Source organism: Podarcis filfolensis (genome assembly GCF_964270895.1).
Source record: "Podarcis filfolensis genome assembly, chromosome: 5".
Classification (NCBI taxonomy): domain Eukaryota; kingdom Metazoa; phylum Chordata; class Lepidosauria; order Squamata; family Lacertidae; genus Podarcis; species Podarcis filfolensis.
The window spans coordinates 27,406,576-27,425,656 of NC_139608.1; the positions used below are offsets into that span (position 1 = coordinate 27,406,576).

At 40.1% G+C, this 19,081-nt stretch overlaps 1 protein-coding gene and 2 long non-coding RNA genes across 6 annotated transcripts in view; 1 reads left to right on the forward strand and 2 right to left on the reverse strand.

Annotated features, from left to right (window-relative positions):
• Positions 1 to 4,991: 4,991 nt before the first annotated feature.
• Positions 4,992 to 11,159, forward strand: LOC310762640. 4 transcript variants are annotated; one of them, XR_014548086.1, is made up of 3 exons: positions 4,992 to 5,121; positions 6,529 to 8,371; positions 8,934 to 11,159. It is a non-coding gene; the product is annotated as an uncharacterized lncRNA (long non-coding RNA). The 4 variants fall into 4 exon arrangements; XR_014548087.1 differs by having other exon boundaries at positions 8,311 to 8,371; XR_014548089.1 differs by lacking the exon at positions 4,992 to 5,121 and having other exon boundaries at positions 5,223 to 6,716; positions 8,311 to 8,371.
• ATP1B3 (ATPase Na+/K+ transporting subunit beta 3) overlaps positions 10,950 to 19,081 on the reverse strand; it is a 34,390-nt gene continuing 26,258 nt past the window's right edge. The window contains exons 5-7 of the mRNA XM_083613952.1: positions 18,105 to 18,155; positions 12,786 to 12,872; positions 10,950 to 12,017 (exon numbers count right to left, since the gene is read on the reverse strand). Coding sequence (XP_083470078.1) covers positions 11,847 to 12,017; positions 12,786 to 12,872; positions 18,105 to 18,155 — 309 coding nt within the window. The 3' untranslated portion in view covers positions 10,950 to 11,846. The remainder of the gene's footprint in view (positions 12,018 to 12,785; positions 12,873 to 18,104; positions 18,156 to 19,081) is intronic.
• On the reverse strand, positions 15,100 to 18,098 carry LOC310762664. Its single transcript, XR_014548121.1, has 2 exons — positions 16,228 to 18,098; positions 15,100 to 16,195 (listed from the first exon to the last, which is right to left on the reverse strand). It is a non-coding gene; the product is annotated as an uncharacterized lncRNA (long non-coding RNA).

A 19,081-nucleotide genomic window follows, 5' to 3' on the forward strand; every position in this document is an offset into this window, starting at 1 on the left:
AGCTCCGGCGGGATTGTTTTTTCCCCCGAGGTTAACCCTCACCCACCGTGTCCTAGTCCTGATCCCAGCTGCAAATCAATGTACACTCTTGCCATAAAGAACATAATATTTTCATGTTACACTGACATTTTTAATTCTATTGCAGTTATGAGAAATTAAATTGTTTGCTCTATAGGATTCTTTGACCAGGATTCTCCATAGTGGGAATAGTCTGGCCTGCTAGAGTGGCCACAAGTTGACTTTATGTAGCTGAACCTGAAGGAATAGTTGTTGACTTTGGCTGAATGGCAGGTAGGATGTACCAGAGGGTGGGATGGAGGGTTTCTGTTGATGGAATGAAGCTTGAAACTCTGGCCCTTGGAAGACTAATATGAAACCCTGTTTATGTATAGTATTTGTCCAGATACACTGTGTGCTGTTTGTGGCCTTCAAAGTAGTAGAGATAGACTTCCGGGGTGGCGCCATCGGCAATGGCGGACTCCCTCTGAACCGGAGGGACCAGCTCCGCGCGAAACGGGTCTTTTCCGCTACGGCAAAGCGGGGACCCTTTAAAAAATCACAGGCGGATGAAGCCTGTGACCATGGGACTCGGCGGGCACCTTTAGCGCCCCCCACCCGCAAAGGAACCCATAAATGGGCTCCAAAGCGAAGAGGGGGAAGTGGCGCGGTGCTGTGAGTCTACTGCTTTTTCCGTGGAGCGAAGCCGCATAGCCGTTGCCGGAGAGCGCTGCCTTTTTCCTGGGACAATTTGGCATCTAAAGAATCACCCGTGAGTACTTAAAACTCGAACAATTGGACTTTAAAGAAGGATTGGCCAGCAGAGAGGAATTGGACTTAAAATTTACTTCAATTTGGTACTGAAACGGGAAGGTCTAAACAGGAAGTCAGCCTTCCGTTTCTTTGTAGTCGGAATAAAGCAAAGACAACGTAACTAGAGCATAGAAATTCACTTTTAAAGGATTGGCTTTCATCATTTAAAATTGTGGAACCCCCCTTTGGTAGCAGGAGAAGAAGGGGGACCTCTTTTTGGATTGTTTAAACCCGCAGAAGTGAGTTTAAAGTAAAGTAACTTTCCACCATCCTGATCCTGGAGCGGAGTGTCAGGACTGACGTTTTAAGCTCATTGACCAGAGACAAATGTTTTTGACAGATAGTTAAAAGAAAAGTAACATAGTGACTCCATTGTTTCCTTTCGCATTTCAAAGGAACAAATATTGACTGAATATTTTAAAAAAGAAACTTTGTTGCTATTGTTCTTAAAAGAAAGAATAAACAAGTTGTCCCCCTAGAGGGAGACTGTGAAATTGTAACCAACTTCAGGAGCTTGCAGCTGTTACAGATTACAATCGTGGGAAAGGACTTGTGACCTTGCAGGACAATGTTTTCAGAAGCTCTGTTGGGTGCTTTCTGTAAAATAAATGCCCTATTGGATCAGTTAAGCCAGAAGACGGACTTGATGACTAATGCGACCAGAAATTTTGAACAGGCAGTAGGAAACTACATGGAGCCTACCCAGGAACTAAAACAGGAGTGTGCTATGACAGCACAGATGAGAGAAGAGGATACTATTGAATCCTGGGTGTCAGAAATGGAGGGAGCTGCGGCCCTGCAGGATCATGAGCCTCTGGATTTGATAAATGAATTTGGAAAAAAACAGATTTGGAAAGATAAAGTTAGGTTTGGTTTGGAAATGAGGGGTTGGAATGACCCTCCCATGCCGGGATGTTTGGACTTTCTGAGTCTGGTAATGGGCCATCAGATGTTTGGAGCTGTGGGGGTTTTTAATTTTGGAGGGAATCTGAAACAGGTGTTTAAATATCACATGGAGTTTAGTCTGGACTATGGAAATGGGGCTGATATGTTGAAAAGGGTCAAAAATATTACTAAGCTGAAGTTCCTACGAGTGGAAGGGAAATATGAAGAAGAGCCGCGGAAGGGACATGGAAGAGACTTGAGGGCCTCGGATATAAGGACACCAGGTTAATGCGCTAGATAAATGAGACAAAAAGGACTGACAAAATCCGGAACCAGGAGGAAGGGACGCTGGATGAAGATTGGATTGTTTTACTTGTTTTTCTTTTATCATTAGGACTGTTTTAAAATAATTGATGAACGCTAGAAAAATGTTGAAATGGAACTACTTGGTTCTAGTAAAAATGTTTAAAGAATTAGGTTAATGGTATGGTTTTGAGAAGTCGGTAAAAATAAGATTTAAGTTTTAAGGTTTGTTATAAGACAAGATGAAAATAGATTAAGATAATGTAAGGACAAAATATTATGAACTATGGATAGGATTTGCTGTGATAATTATTAACCAGGATACAAGAAAGGGGGGGAGGAGGTCAAAGAAAGAAGGTAATGAAAGTTAAAAACTTGAGAAGGATGGATGTATTTTTTCTTTCTATTTTTCTGTTTTGTTTTTTTCCCCTGTTTTTTCTTTTTTATAATTTTTAAAAAATCTTTAATAAATATTATTTTTTAAAAAACAAAGTAGTAGAGATAAATACATTGCAGCATGTTCATCTTTAGCCACACTTCTGGTTAGGAGGAGCTTAATTTTGCAACTTGACTGGGGATTGGTTTTGTCATTCACAGTAAATCAGCGGAAAAGTACAAAGTCAAAAGCAGCAAAGAAATAATTGTGTATGCTTATTGTTCATTAAACTCTGCTTCAACCCTACATGTAGGATAAAGGGTCGGATTCAAACAATGTCCTCTTTGTAAGCATTGTAAGAATCCAGTGTAGGGGGAGGACATGTTAATTTAAAAATGCAGGGGTGTTTGTTCAACTACCTACATCGTGTAATATGTGTAGGTTATTCCTCAGGGCATGTTCTGTGCAGGGTATTGGACCCTGTGTTATTTTTTGGTGACATGATTTTGTGTGTCAAAGAAATATTTTTGCCTATTACCACTGAGATTTGTATGTAATGGTAATTTGCCTCACCTCTTTCTACCCAGGTTTGTTGGTTTCATGGACTACTCTTCTTTCGCTCTCCATATGAGACTCTCTGAAATGCTTCTTTATTCTTTTGTTCTCTTGTGCTGGACCTATAAAAAACCTGCTGCTGTTTCTATAGTAATATCTGAACAGGCATAACACACTCGGCCATCCAAAGAAAGTGAACAGTTCAATCTCATTCAAGTTCACTCAGAAGTAGAGTCCGTGTGATGAAGTGCATAAGATGTTGGAATGGGACTGGGGAGATCCCTGTTTGAATTGCACAGCCATGCAGTTCAAAAACAAAATGTTTCCAAGTCAGGAAAAAGTCCACTCTTTGCCATTCCACATATTTCTGAATTTTGTATGTAATGTCCTGGATATGCCCCATTACTATCAAATCCTTTCTGCTAGATCATGGCAACTTTATGGATGACCAGGCTCTATATAACAACAGTCAACTTCTAAATGCATTTCTGCTCCCTGGATTGTAGCCCCTGTGAACCCACAGTGGACCTTTCTGGTCCTACAGCAGGGCTGGTAATCCTGTTGCGCTCCAGTCCTCATCAGTCTCGGACAGCAAGGCCAAAGATCACAGATGAAGCCAGCTGATGTTCAGCAGAATCTGGTGAGCCAAGGTTTCCCCAGCCCTGTCCTGGAGAATGGCAAAGATACATTGCCGTGCCATACTATTAACAAGTTTTGGTTTAAGAGCCCTTCTTATTTGTGCATATTGCTAATTCTATTCCCAACCTGAAATGTGAACATTATAAAATGGCTGTCCCATTGCTCCATTTACGTGAAAGTGAGGGGGCAAGGACAGCTATAAACCAGGAATGGGAAGGTACAGGAAATGACTCAGAAGATTTAGCTTTATTTAATTAACCATTTGTGCTTTTGAAATATCTCCTCACTGATTTGAAAACTACACTACTTAGTGCCACAGGCAGAGGCAAGTTAGAACAGTTATCACAGCCTCTGGCATGGGCAAGATAATTACATGGATCAAGAATCAGTTACAGAAAAGGTGTGTTCTTCCTGGAACATTCTGAAATCTGTACCAGTTTAAGACTTGTTTTAAACCTCGATGCCAGGGAGCAGTGTTCCAACCTGCAGGTATAGCTTTGGCTTCTCATACTCTACAATTACTCAAGTATACCCTAATTAAGAAGTCAAAATGACTGTTTTGAGAGAGAGGGATTTATTATTGTGGTCACTGCCAAAATTGCAAGTTAAATTTTCACTACAAGAAAAATCTGTTGCTTTTATGGGTGCATACAACTTTCACTCCTTTTACTTTTTAAAAAAAAAATCACAAACAGGTTCATTGTGCTTTTTGGTGGGCTTTTGAAGCTCTGCATTCCTACTTTTTATTTTGAAGGAGGATCCAGCTGATGGGAGGAAATGTTAGGATTACCCTAGGGTAGGGAACTTTCAGCTGGCCAGATGAGTATAACTTCCATTCCCCTTCTCTTGCAAAAGCATGGCCAATGGTCAAGGAATGATGGGAGTTAAGTCCAGCAGTAGTCTAGGGCCCTGTCTTTAGCCTCTGGTCCGGTTCTGTCAGCAGAAGGAGAGAGAGACTACAGCAGAAAAAGGTTTAAAGATGCCAGCCACCAGCCAGTGATAGCACATGAGAAACAGGCAGGAGGAAGGTTTTTAACAACTATTTAAAAGCTTTTTTCAGTTATACAAAATAAAGGGGGAAAAGAAAGTATGGAGAATGCTTAAGAGAAGCTTGGATACATGGAAACAGTGGTAAGCAAATAATGGTAACTGTTGGTGGCTGTGTAAGAGAATTGAATCATTCAAGACAGGCCTCCATTGTTAACATTACTGATGATACCAGATCAGGTAATAGAGTAGGAATCTCAAAGAACAAGTGTGGAGGCTGCAGCTCCCAAACAGCGCAGGGAAGAGCAATTCAGTAGTGTTGTGTATTTTGGGGAGAAAAGTTATTTTCTTTGTGCTGAGAAAAACTGTTGACCTACTAAAGTCATATCATTGCCAGATAGATGTCTGGAGAGAGGACATTTATTTTTCTGAGTGCTGAGTCATTACAATATTGGACTTGGTGATCCAAGCTGCAAAATATGGCAGTGCCCTAAGAGAAGAAGCAGAGCTTCATTTTTCTTTTTACTGCTGGCCTGGCTTCTCTCATGGATGAAAGATGCCTGAATGTAAGTATTATGTTTGTTCTACTCATCCCTTCATTCAGTGAAGTGCTAATTAGAGGTTTACTTAAAATATGAGGGGCGGCTGGGGGGGGGGGCACAGCGGCAGCAGGGTTAGACGCATACACAATAATGAAGTAATCCCAGATAAAGTAAAGCCGGCATTCACATTAAAAATGAGACATGAAAAAGGGTTCCTGTGATGCTACGTGCATACTAAGTAGTTCTTTGTATATCACAGGATGGATGGCAAAGAGAAATAGATGCCCAAAGTAAGAGTGTGGTGCAGTTGCATTGAATAATCTGACGGGGAAATCCCAGGGTGTTTACAGACCAAGATACAGTTTTTTGGGGGGGAGGGGGTGTGGACGTAAATGCTGCCCTTGAAACTTCCCCAGTCCCACCATGAGAGCTTTTGCCTAGCTAGGAAGTATCCTTAAATTGTGATGGTGCTTTTTTCTTGGATGGAAGACAACATGCAGAAACCTTGATTTTTGCATGACTAGAGTCAGTTCAGCGCTCTGCCCATATTTGCATGTGGTCCTGCCTGCCACTGGTTTGCAACTCCTGGAAGATTGCCCATGAGGAAATGTGACCCTCAGGCTGAAAAAAATCCCCCACCCCTAAGAAAGAGTATGAACCAGAAGCAGAGGACAATTTTGCTTAGCCTGTGATAGTGCTTTGTATAGTCCAAGGTGCATCCCTCAATGATCCCTATGATCCTCTTCAGATGAAACGTGATATGAAGATGCTGGGGGGGGGGGACATTCTGTGATATCTGTAAAACAAACAAATTTATCATAGAAACAGCGAATTGTAGAATTGGGTGGGACACTGAGGACTATCTAGTCCAACACCTTGCAATGCAGGAATCTCAACTAGATCATATATGACAGATGGCCATCCAACCTCTGCTTAAAAACCTCCAAGGAAGGAGAGTCCACCACCTCTCATGGGAGTCCGTTCCAATGTTGAACAGCTCTTAATGTCAGAAAGTTCTTCCTGATGTTTAGTCTGAATCTCCTTTCTTGTAACTTGAAGGCGCTGGTTTGGGTCCCGCCCTCCAGAGAAAACAAGGTTGCTCCATCCTCCATGTGGCAGCCCTTGAGATATTTGGAAACGGCTATCATCTCTCCTCTTTGCCAGGCTAAACATACCTAACTCCTTCAAGCATTCCTCATAAGACTTGACTCATTTGAAGCTTAGTGTTCCCCATCTTATATTGTCTAGCTGGTTCTTCCTAAATTTGTCACTATTGAAATTTTATTAGTTTGGGCCCAGTTCTTCAAACTATTAAGGTCATATTGAATCCAGATTCTATTTTCAGCAGCATTGGTTACCTCTCAGAGTTTGGGGTCATCTGCAGATTTTATGACCATCCCCCTAATGCCTTCATCCAATTTGTTTCTAAAGATGTTGAACAACAACGGGCCCAGGACAGAACCTTGTGACACTCACTTTTCCCCACAAATGATGAGTCAGCCACTTACAAATGCACCTAAACTATTCTGGACTAGAACCAATTCAGTTGTAGCCATGAAAGGTTATGCTCACTTAACGGATAAGGACAGAGAAGAACTGTATACCATGATCTGCAAAAGGTACTGTCAGCTACTTATAAAGCTTAAATGTACACAGTATAAACATGGTGAGCAATGACAAAAACCACTAACAGGTGTTCACTAATAGCCTCTGTGGAGGAGAAACCATTGTCTCATTTCAGGGCAAAACAAATGCAACTTACTGATAAGAGCTAGTGCAGCAGTTTTATGTTGCAGTCTCCCTTTGAAGTTCCTTTGTTAGAGAACAGTTAGCAGCAGAGTGACCTAGAGGCAATTGAAATCTGACCAAAACATGTAATCTCTAGAAACTGCTCGGGAACATTTCAGTGTCCTAGACATAAATAATGACTTAAGGCAGCAACATTAGCAAATAAACTTCAAAGAAGACTAGGGAGGCATTGACTGTCTTCACGTTTCCCCCTGCATCATGATTGTTGCATCATGCGTAATAATAATAATTTATTATTTATACCCTGCCCATCTGGCTGGGTTTCCCCAGCCACTCTAGGTGGCTCCCAATAGAATACAGTGGTACCTCGGGTTAAGAACTTAATTCGTTCTGGAGGTCCGTTCTTAACCTGAAACTGTTCTTAACCTGAAGCACCACTTTAGCTAATGAGGCCTCCCGCTGCCACCACCGCGTGATTTCTGTTCTCATCCTGAAGTAAAGTTCTTAACCCGAGGTACTATTTCTGGGTCTGTAACCCAAGGTACCACTGTATTAAAAACACGAAAAAACATCAAACATTAAAAACTTCCCTAAACACACACATCATGATTTGCAATATATTGCCAGGTCAAAAATTATGAAACTGCTCTCTCTCTTTTTCTCTCTCTCTCTCTCTATATATATATCATCCAGCCCTAAAGAAGACCACTATGAATTGCTGAACTAGAACTGATCATTACATTTGGTTATTTAGTCCTGAGTTGAGGCTATAGTTTCTTCTCCATGTGAGGAGAACACTGAATGCCCTGGTGGAGTAGGCTCTAATCCAGAAAAGCTTTTATCATAAATACTGGGCTCCAAGACTTGTTTTTTTTTGGGGGGGGGGTTGCTGCATCAGACAAACCTTTCAAGCTGCAGGGTTCAGTTACACATTAATTCATGGTGTGAAGATACATGTAGTTTCAGATTATACTGCAGTAAATGCGCAGATACAAGTATGGATTCAGCAACTGCAGCTACAGCGTCAAAGTGTTTGCAGAGAAGCAAGAAATCTAAGAAGTTTGTAGTTATGGATTACACCTAGAAAAAAATTCATTTCACATCCTCGAGCATAGCCATAGTTACACTAGTGTTCTTTCTACACCTCTCTTTCCCATTTATTGAAATTCTTTGCCCTGCTAAATGGCACCTTTCATCCAATCACTGACAGCAGAAAGGTTTACATGGGAGAAAATGTTAATGTTATGATGTTGTCATTAAATTATAGGGCAGGGATAATATAAACACATGCAGTCACCTTTCCAATGTTCAAGAGTAGAAATAGAATGTTATACCTGAAAGCTGAATAATCTGTAGGCAGAGCAAAAAACAGATTACAAGTTACTGTAAATTGTACTGACAAGTACAGGCAGCAATAGGAAAGTAATTATGGGCACAGTCTTAACGGTCTTTACCTCTTTGCAGAGTGAGGTCCATCCCTATCATACATCCCACAGTGCTTCAGTAATTATCAGGTGGAAAGGAGGTAGGGAATATTTTGCATCCACAGGATCCAGAGCTCTCCTGTTCCCCTGGCATACCCCTGGAGCTTCCATACTTCTATTCCCACCTCCATACTTGTATTCCCCTGCTCTCTATTTAGTGCCTTCTAGAATTATTTTTCCCAGCAGGCAGAAGGCACACAAATGGTGCAAGGGGGGGGGATCCCCAATATGGCTGTTCCCCAAATAAGCGTGTCAAGAGAGAGCACATCCTGCTGTGTGCTCTAGAGCAGTGTTCCCCAACCTTGGGCCTCCAGCTGTTTTTGGACTACAACTCCCATCATCCCTCGCTAGCAAGACCAGTGGTCAAGGATGATGGGAGTTGTAGTCCAAAAACAGCTGGAGGCCCAAGGTTGGGGAACACTGCTCTAGAGGACTTCATTTTATAAATGACCAGCCCTTCTAAGTATATCCTCACCTTCACATCTTGAGAGAGCAGGTTTTGTAAGGGCAATGCTGTTATCCAAGATATACCAGCCCTTACTGGTTTGGGGCTTTATAATTACTGTTAATAATTCGATTTGTATCTTGCCTCTCCTCCCAAAGAGTCTAGGTTGGCAGATACAGCAGTGATAAAACAAGAAGGCAGTAACTGGAACTTTTGGTGGTAGCTACATTGAGCTTTTTAAAGATTGGGTAAGTGTTTTTAAATACTAAAGCTAACAGGCCTGTGAGAAGCACAGCATGTACATTGTTCTCAGCAAATGAGCAACACTAGCCTTAGAATAGGTAGCACTCTGTAGAATGCACTCTGGTAGTTGAAACTGGTAGTGTGTCAAGTATAAATGACAGTGGCCAGCTCCTAAGAATCATGGAATAGTTTCAGCTGATTTCTTAGATAAAAAGCATTCCTTGGCATCTGCATCTCCAGCCGCACTCCCCTGCTGCATGAATGTTCTTTCGTCAATGAGTTTATCATTGTGTCTGGAAAAGTAATCCCTGCATCTCCCCTGTACTAAATCTGGAAGTGTCCATACTGGAGTAGTAAAGATCTACCTTCTGGCTAGGAAAACAAGTATGGTTTTTTTAAAAAATTTTAAATTAGTTGCACTAAAAGTCAGGTCTGGTTTTTAGTTCAACTAATCTATCTCAGTTCAATTAATCACTCACGCAAGTGGTATTTCCCATAGCTGAGTGAGAGAAGGGGAGGGCGGAAAGGGCTGTTTAGCCACTCTTCTGTGTGTGACTTCAGCAAGTTGATACTGTGTAAAGCTGCTGCTTCTTAGTCCCCCTTATAAATAGGACAAATGCAAAAGCTGTGATAAATAGGGTGAGGTGGGCTCATGGGCCTCTGAAACCTCCAATAGCTAGAGAGGCTTCAGAGTGGATTTTGTTCTCCTTTAGCTACGATTGCATTTGTGTTTGTCAAAATGCATCTGCTGTATGCACAGAAGAGGCCCACAGCTATTTCAAGCAATGGCACATTACATAACTTTTAACCTGAATTTTATTCTTCTCCTATCCACACTGCTTTATAAGTTCAGTTGCAATGTGCTGCATAAAGATGCATATATGGACCCCTCACCCCTTTAAACTTTGTAATTAATGAAAATTATGGTAAGCCAAGCCTGGGAATAACTAGCAAATTTACTGACTGCAGAGGTTGCCCTAGGAGCAGATTCCTTACATTTGCAATCTATATATCCAGCCAATTGCTGCACAATTATATAGCATTAGTAAAGGACAGATATTCCCTTAACAGAAATCCACAAATGTACTCACCATGTAAACCATTTCTCTCCCTGGAAAAGCAAACCATTCCAACAAGGGCAAGATTTAGGTCCGAATTTAAAGTTAAACTATAGTTTGTAGGAATTAGCTCAAATCCAAAAGGGGTAGTGATACACAAAGCTGAGCAAGTCACTCTGTAGGAGAATGTTTGTGTAGTTATCTGTGCTAATCATTCTGAGCAGGCAAGGATTCCAGACTAAAAATAAGGGTTGAGAATGCAGGAGGGAACTTAATTTCCTTTTTGGTCTCTTCCATGCAAACAACTTCCGGAGCTGTAGTGGAGGTAGTCTTCAAGGTGCTTCAGTAGTTATTTAGTTAGACACAACTGCCTAACAGCTTTGCTCTGGAGGGCATAAGTTTACAAAGGAAAGGTCATGGGAATTTCTATTGTAAAATTGCTGAACTAGGACATAATTAATTTGATTCTATTAGTTTCAGAGCTGAAGACCAATGTTTTCTCCTGCCACACCTATATAACAAAACCCCAGTATGAATGTTGCTTGAAATGGTCCCTTGTGCTCATCTTGTAGACATTTAAGCTCTACACAGAATTGTCGGACTGTATCTTTTTACATTTTCTGGCCATTTAGCACCTCCATTTCCAAATTCTCTATCATATACACACACCTACTGGAATTGGTTGCAAATTTCATAACGGCCATGCTCTGAGCAGCTCCCTTCCTAGGAAGGCCTGGCTTAAAAGATCTTATATCTGAGAATGAAGAGAGGACTTCTCAACCTTTGAAACAAAGTTTGGTGTTTAAAGGTTGTTAGTGTGTGATTGTGCGTACCCAACAGCAAAACGTAGAACATAACTCATCTCAAACTATATAAATTAAACAAAGGAATGTTTAATCAATACAGTCCTTATTTTGAGCTTTAAAATTTTAAACAGACATTTCTCCTTCCAGGGATTTTTTTTATTGGAAAGTGTAAGTCTACTCCCACATAGTGAGGTCTTTTCTTCCAAGCAGCTTTGCAGTACAACCATTACCAATTTTCTAAACCATAAACATAAAGAAATGTTCATACCAATAGTTCTCAACTAAAAATGTTTTAAAAGTGACATTGTATTGGTTTTATCTGTGCTCCACATAACAGCAAGCATTTAATACGATGACAATCAGTTTCTCAACTAAAATATCAAATCTAGACCAAACTTTACACAAACACACAATACCTGCATGATGACAAGCACAACAGACTAGTTCAGTATTTAAATAATGTTAGTATTGATTTTTGACACTTAAAGTCCACTTCCTCCAACCCAATACAGGACTTAAGGCATCCCTGCACAAAACACAACTCACTATGAGAGGTTGGGAAGTTTGAAATTTTCTCCTAAAACTCTGTTGGTATTGATATGATAGTTAAACCAGTGTTAAACCAATACAATATTTACATAGCACAGCACATTTGAGACACTCACTTGGGGATAAAGCCCACATTTTGGAACAGGACAAAGACCACCATGATTACAAGTTATTTACAGGTCCCTAAAATGACAAACTATGTCTGTACACTGGTCCAACAGGGCAGGCAAAAGCATGACATGCAGTTATTTTGTGAAGGATTTAAAACATGATTTGGAAGCACATTATTATGCTACCCTGAATGCCACGTCCCACCCTATGCTTCTCAAAGGTGGTCTCATCTTCTAGAATGGCAGGTCCCGCTGATACAAAAAAAAATCACACAAGGTTTACTTTGTGAAGACACTGTTGACTTCTATTCAGTTATCAGAAATTTGAAGGAAACGCGTCCCAGAAACTTGTCACGATCATCTTCATTTTTTAAATTGCTTGATCCTGTGATCTTGCATTCAACCGTTACATCATCTTTGGTATTGGTTGTGTTAAATTCTAGTTGAACAGCTACTAGTGGCTGTAAGTAGTTTGGCTAGTGAGAGAGAATGAGAGAGAAGATCTTTTTAATTAAAAATAATAAAGGCAGGCTTTTAACTCTCCTGAAGGCACCCTAATTGCCCCAAATCACATCTCAGATGTGTCTTCGTTATAGCTTTTTAGACCAAGCAAATGTTGGGCACACAGCAGCACGCAAATGGGCTTGTGAGACTTTCAGCTTTATCTATTATTGCTTATTCAGAAGCAAGCACCTCCTGTTCCCAAGCATGCATAAAACATTGCAGTCTCAGCCATCAACTCTTTCTTACTGGAAAATGACAGAAAATAGATTAAATGGTAAAACATATATCGGGGATGCCAATGCCTTTCAGCCCCAGCTAACATAGCCAATGGTCACAAAGGATGATAGTGGGAGTACAGCAACATCTATAGGGTCACAGGGCCCTCCTATGAGCAAGAGCCTCATTTACAATTTCAGTGCCCCATGGAATACTATACTGCAACATGCCCCTTTAGCCCTGGGCACACCTTACGGCCCAATAGCAGAACTCTCGTATAACATCTGAACCAACAGGTGGAGAGGCCTAAAGGGGTGAATTGTGGCTCCTTGGCTGGGCAGTATCAAGTCTGAATGCTAGCTTACTACCAACCCACCTTCACAAATTTAAAGAAGTGCACGGGGAGTGATGTTCAGTTGCAGGCAGTCTAGTTAAATAACAATAGTTAGTTTAAATAACAGTTTCAAAAGATTGTATTCAGTAAATTGTTTTGAGGAAAAGCAGCACGATTAAGATATACTCACATGTAATCTTTTTCCATAGTATGGGAAATACATTAAATCAAGTTTTCCCTCAGGAGGAAAAGTAGTTATCATAGCCTTGCCTTGTTCCTATAGATGAGATTTTTTAAAAAAAAAAACTTTGTTATATATATATATATATAGTTTGTGGGCAAGCAAAAATAAATGCACAATAAATATAGTTAAACCCTTTATTTTGTTCGCTTAAAATGATGTTAGAGTGAATATTCAGAAAGCCAGACACACAAAGTTAAGCTTGCTTAGCCCTTTGTTATCAGGTCAAGCGTACCCAGCAATGCCATACAAATAAAATACCTGATGGTAGTTACTAAGCAGGACAAAGTAAAAAGCAAGCCATGCCCTTCAGTGCTACTCCTTGTCCAGTAAAACAATAGTTGCAGGTAAGTCCAAGCCAAAAATACCTCCTCATGTAAAGTACAAAAACTTCAATAATTGTGTGGTGGGAAGGGGGTAGGCATGTAAGTAATAAATGACAAATAAAAGACGTGTGCCATAACACACAAGTGTAACAGTGAAATACTAGCATCAACAAACTTCACAGACCTTGCAACCACAGCACATGCTACCTGAGCAGCCTTTGCACAACATTTCACAACTGCACAAACAGAACAGAAAATGCTTCCATGGATGTCATAAAAGCTGTGGTTTCCTGTCATTGCAATGACCACAGGGATGACACCACCCATTTTCTTAGTGCCACTGTGTCAGGCATTATCCATTCAGAGCCTGCTTCTCTTGATACCCCAGCAATGTGGTTATGTGTCTAGACTCAATTCAGACTTTGATCACCTCTAGATCTACATGGAAGAGACATCTTTTGGAATGTCCAAATCACTGAACTGTTCAGCTTCCAAAGAACCTACTTATTTTAAGCAGACAGTGTCCATCGTATTTGGAAAAAGAAAAGAAAAACACTGGCCACTGACATATTATGCACTTGGAAGTATATGCCATGTGTTTCCATGCTGCCTGCAATCTTAATTTGAGAAAACAATATAAACCACTCAATCAAAAGAATCTGTAGTATACATAAAATATAATTAAATCCACATATACATGAATCTGCAAAATTTTTAAACATGTATACTTAACTAAATTATATGTCTGGGTAGGCTTGCTGAAATAAAGAAGTTTTTAGCAGGTGTCTAAAACAGTACAGAAAGGGTATATGGCTAATGAGCTGCCATACTAGAAAACAGACTTCACAAATGTAGAAAGAACATTATATATTCCACAGAATGAACAGGACAAAGTGGTCTTTCAAGTACACCAGCCCCAAACTATGAAAGGCCTTGTACACAAACAGTAAAACCTTGAACTAAACTCAGTAGCAAATAAGTATCCAGTGCAGATTTTTGAGCAGAGGTGGTGTAATAGGTTGGCAGGATTCCACTGCTGTCAACAATTGCTCTGAAGCATTCTGCACTAACTGCGGTTTCTGAACCAACCACAAGGCAAGCCCTACATTGAATGCATTGAAGTAACCAATGCATGGACTGCTATGGTCAAGCTATCTTGGTCTAGGAACAGGAACAGCCACAGCTGTTGTATACTAGTGAAGTAAGTAGAAGGTTCTCCTATCCACCAGGGCCTCTAGTGACAAAGCTGGATCCAATAGCAACTCCAGACTATGCATCTGATCCTTCAAAAAGAGTGCAACTACATCCAGAACAGGCAATTAGCAGATTTCTCTTGTTCCTCTGTCTATCAGGATTGAAGCTCAGTTATTTCCCCTCTTCTGGCCCACCAATACCCTGGTTCAGGGTCCCTATGACCACCTCTGATTCAGTTTTGAAGAAATAGAACTGAGTGTCATAAGCATCCTTGCTCTCAACAGCTTCATGTGGGTATTATATGGCATTGGGGATTAGTGCCCTGTAGCACTCCAGGGGGATGAAAATCCTCCACACAGATAGTAGTGGAACCACTGTTAACACAGGGATCCCTAATATCTATCACATGAAGCTGGTCCAGAAACCAGACAGATCTGTGAAAAAAGAGCAAGGTCACACTTCTTTTGTCCCATTCTCAAGAAAGATTATTGTATTTTTCACTCCATAAGACACACTTTTTTCCTCCTAAAAAGAAAGGGGAAATGTCTGTGCATCTTACGCAGAGGAGGGACGGACTAGGTGCGTCTTAAGGAGCGAAAAATACGGTATCTATCAGGGCGACCAGGACTGTTTCAGGACTGAACCACAAATGGAATGGGTGATAATCCGTATCATCCAAGGAAGTCTGACTGCTCCTCCACAATATTGTCTATCACCATCCCTAAAAAGGGGATATTTATGACTGGTTGATACTTAAGTCCAAACTACTGCCTCTTTCCAAGTTATGCAATGAAGTGCTTACAGCACATAGAACTCAACCAGTTAATGAGGCATACAGATTACTGGTGTACACTGTCAGGTGCAGAATACTTGAAATAGTCTCTGCTTGAGGATGCAATGCAGACTGTGAAGAGCACGTTCTTTGCTATTCACACTACCATATGCTAGGCATGATTATGTGCACTAACATAACCAGTGTTCATTCCATTTCATGGTGAGACTTCCACCACTTGCACTCTAGTTTTCATGCAGCCTGATTCATGGACCACAGCTTCCTAGAATACAAGGGAGTCTATCAGGCTCATCAACGCTGGAAAGGACATTCAGCATCAATCATCTGCAATCTGTTTCTCTGGCCCAACACCAGGAGCAAAGCCTCTAAGCCTGCTGCAACATGAATAAAGTTTTCTGATAAAGGAGATGGAACTCTTCTGACCCTCCAAGTCTGGCCTGGTGTATAACAAAATCCTCCACTAAAAAGAAAGAAAATGCTCCCAAATAATGCCTGAATCAGCCTTGCAACTAATGCATCATGATACATGCATCAAAGCCAGTATATTCCATCACCAAAAATAAGAGCTGAGAAAAATTATGGTGAAGCAAGAGCTGGTGTTCTTTTAATTTGCATAAATTAAACCATTGTGGGGAAAGCTGGATGAAAACTATGCACTTTTAAATTTTCTGTTGATTGAATTTAGCAGAGAACTTCAGTTGTGGAAAGCATGTCAAGCAACAAGTTGTATCTCACCACAGGAATAAAACTTCAACTGTTCCAAGTAGTCAGCATGCCGTATATAGTACAAAATGTTTGGGGAAAACATTACACAGTATATTTCACTTTAGTTACAACAGCTGCTTTCTGGTGTGATCCTAATTTTAAGCTATTGGACAGAAAGAAGCAGGAGGAGGTAAAATGAATGTTATTACACTATTGGGTCACATAAGGTGAAACACATATCTTTGATTCAGAAATACAGAACAGCATAGGCTGGCAAAGAGGAAATGGAGTAGCTAAAAGAATTATGCTGCATATGATACACTGCCTTCGTGATATCCATTCTCCAATGTATTTATTTACATTTATATACTACCTTTATCTTCCAAGTAACTAAAATGTGGTGTACATGGTTCTCCACCCCATTTCATCTTCACAAGCTTGTGAGGTGGGTTAGTCTTAAGAGATAGTGACTGGCCCAAGGTCACCCAGTGAGCTTCATGGCTGAGTAGGAATTCATACCCTGGTCTCCCAGGTTATAGTCCAACACTCTAACCCAGAGCTTTCCAAACTTTGCATGTCAATGACACACTTTCTAGACATGCATCATTTCACAACACAGTAGTTCAGTTTTACCAACAAACAGGAGGTTAAACTAGCCCCTTTTCAGTCCCGGGAAGAGCAAAGGGAGCATTAACGTGACACTGCAGCTGACACATTAATCTGTCACAACACAGAGTTTAAGAAAGCTTTGCTCTAACCATTACACCACATCTCAAGGTGTCACCCAGGGGCCATTATTAATGTTCTTTTTAATCTGCCAGTCACATGCATGACAAGTGTTAACCCATGTAAAGACAATTATGGATGTAAACACATCTACACAAAAAAGGACTTTAGATGTCTGAAAACAACCCACACCAGCTACAATCCACACCAGCTTTACACCCAGAACAATTTTTGTGCCAGCACTTCCACACCTAGAACACATTGCTAAATTGGGTTAAAAGGGTGAAAAGGTTTTACAGATACAATCTTAGCAGTGTTCACACATCACAGTAAACTATTGTTAAAGGTTTACTCTGAATGAGCATGTGCTTTGCTCTCTCCCCCCCCCCCCCCGCACAGGTTGTTTTGCACCAAGCAAACCATGATTTGAAGCCAAGGTTTGTTCTTAGCTTACCAATTATGGTCTGAGTGAAATAACCATGTTCGGATGTAATTCTAAACCAGGAAATGTGGTTTGTTGCTCTGGCTTGTATCAGGAGGAGAAAGCATGAGCAATCTGGGCCACTGTCAAAGCAGTAAGAAAAATATGTACAGGTGGCATACACACATGCACATATAATATTCTTATAGTATATATGCAGATAATATTATATTTATTAGTTTCACTTGGATACTATATGTATTTGTAACAATAATTGTATCTGTGTATTTTTTGCTCGTTTCTAAAGTATCTAGTCTTAATTGAGCCTTGCTTTTGAGATCAAGACATTAGTCACACACACCCTGCTCTCTCACTTCCCTCACCTTAGTTGTGTGGCCCTCACAATTCAAATTAAAACTGATTCTTTTGTAATTTTTATAAAAACCAATAATATTTTTTTTAATGAAGCTGATTCAATCTAAAATTACTTTGAGAACCCAGCTTTGATTTAGATTCAGAGCAGGGAAGGATTTGCTACATAGGAATAAGGGATGAGAAGGACACATGCTTCTGAAAAACAAATTCATTCAACTCTGAATTGGGGGGCAAGGAACCTGCATTTACTTTCTCTCACTCACACACACAAAAATCTGCATACAGATAAACATTTAAAGCACATGGAACATTTATAACAAAGAAACAGGTTTTGAAGAAAATGGAGTGTGCTTACAGATGAGCAATTCAAATGCTAAGATGTTATGATCTAAACTACTTCAGTGTTCATTTTCTTACCCACCATAAATATATTGTGTAAGGAGCATTTGCAGCATGCAGAGAAAAACAAAAGGTTGATTATGAAATGGAACAAAAGAAAAAAGTAAATATGAGGAACCCATAATATCTATTCTAAATGAAAACTATAAAAACAACACTTTCAAGCTGAGCAACTAACTGACCCAAAGATAAAAGGGAAATTGCTAGCTTTTATAAATGAACAAAGGACTAAAAATACTCACAACATCTATGACTTTATAGTAAATTTGCTTCCCTAAACTTGCTTTAACAACATGAATATATGCACATTCTTATCTGAAAATACTCACCTTAGCTTCACATGTTATAGCTGGCATTCCTTGAGGTTTTAATCCAATTATCTGAAATGTAGAAGAATCTCTATAAACTCCTTTTTGTAGGTGAAGGGAATACATTATTACTTATGTTGTAAATGTGGAAAAACGAATTATAGCAAGGCTGCAAGGAATTCTCTTTATCAAAAGGTTAATTTTTCTGTGATCCACTTTACAGAAAAGTTACTGTTCCCAAATTAAGAAGTTTGTATATTCAGAGTTTCAGGGGAAAGGGTAATGAAAGGCAGCTTTTCAAGTTCAACTATGCCAAAGCTGCTTATTTTCAGTAGGCCCACTCGCAAACACCAAATGTACAAATCCACAAATATTGTCTCCTAATGTGCCTGCTGAAAATAAGCAGCTTTGGCATGTTGAACACACATGCAATGCCCCTCTCCCTCTTTCCTAGCATCACTGCCAATAAGATTTGACAAGAGGCAGAAGTTGGGCTCTGCTACAATCTCATTAAGGTAATCAACTCAGTCATAACAGTTTTGTAAGATGTGCAACAAATGTGTGCCTTGTCCAACAGCTGTGTTACCTATGCAATGGTTTTTGTACAGAAAAAGAGAGTTCTCAATAAGGAAGCAAAATATTAATAAACAAGAGTCTTCAGGATCAGGTACTGCAGAACTGCCCTGTTTTAAAGTACAGCCACAACAGCACTCAGAGGGTTCCACTTCCACATGACATTTTGAGCAGCAGCAGTTCATTACTTCAAATTAGGCATGTAACATTAATGGCTGAATCCAGATGGCATATGCAAGAGACATGTCACATAACATGCAGTCAACTGCCAAATAATGAAATATTTTAGCTAAAAAGTCTGCAGCAAGAGGTTGCAGGAAGTCAAATCACAGCCCTTATCTTTCTTTCTAGCAAGACACGTTAAAACGGTTTTGTATAGTTTTGTGACGAACAATTTTGGCCAACTGGCAGATAATCTCTTGCAT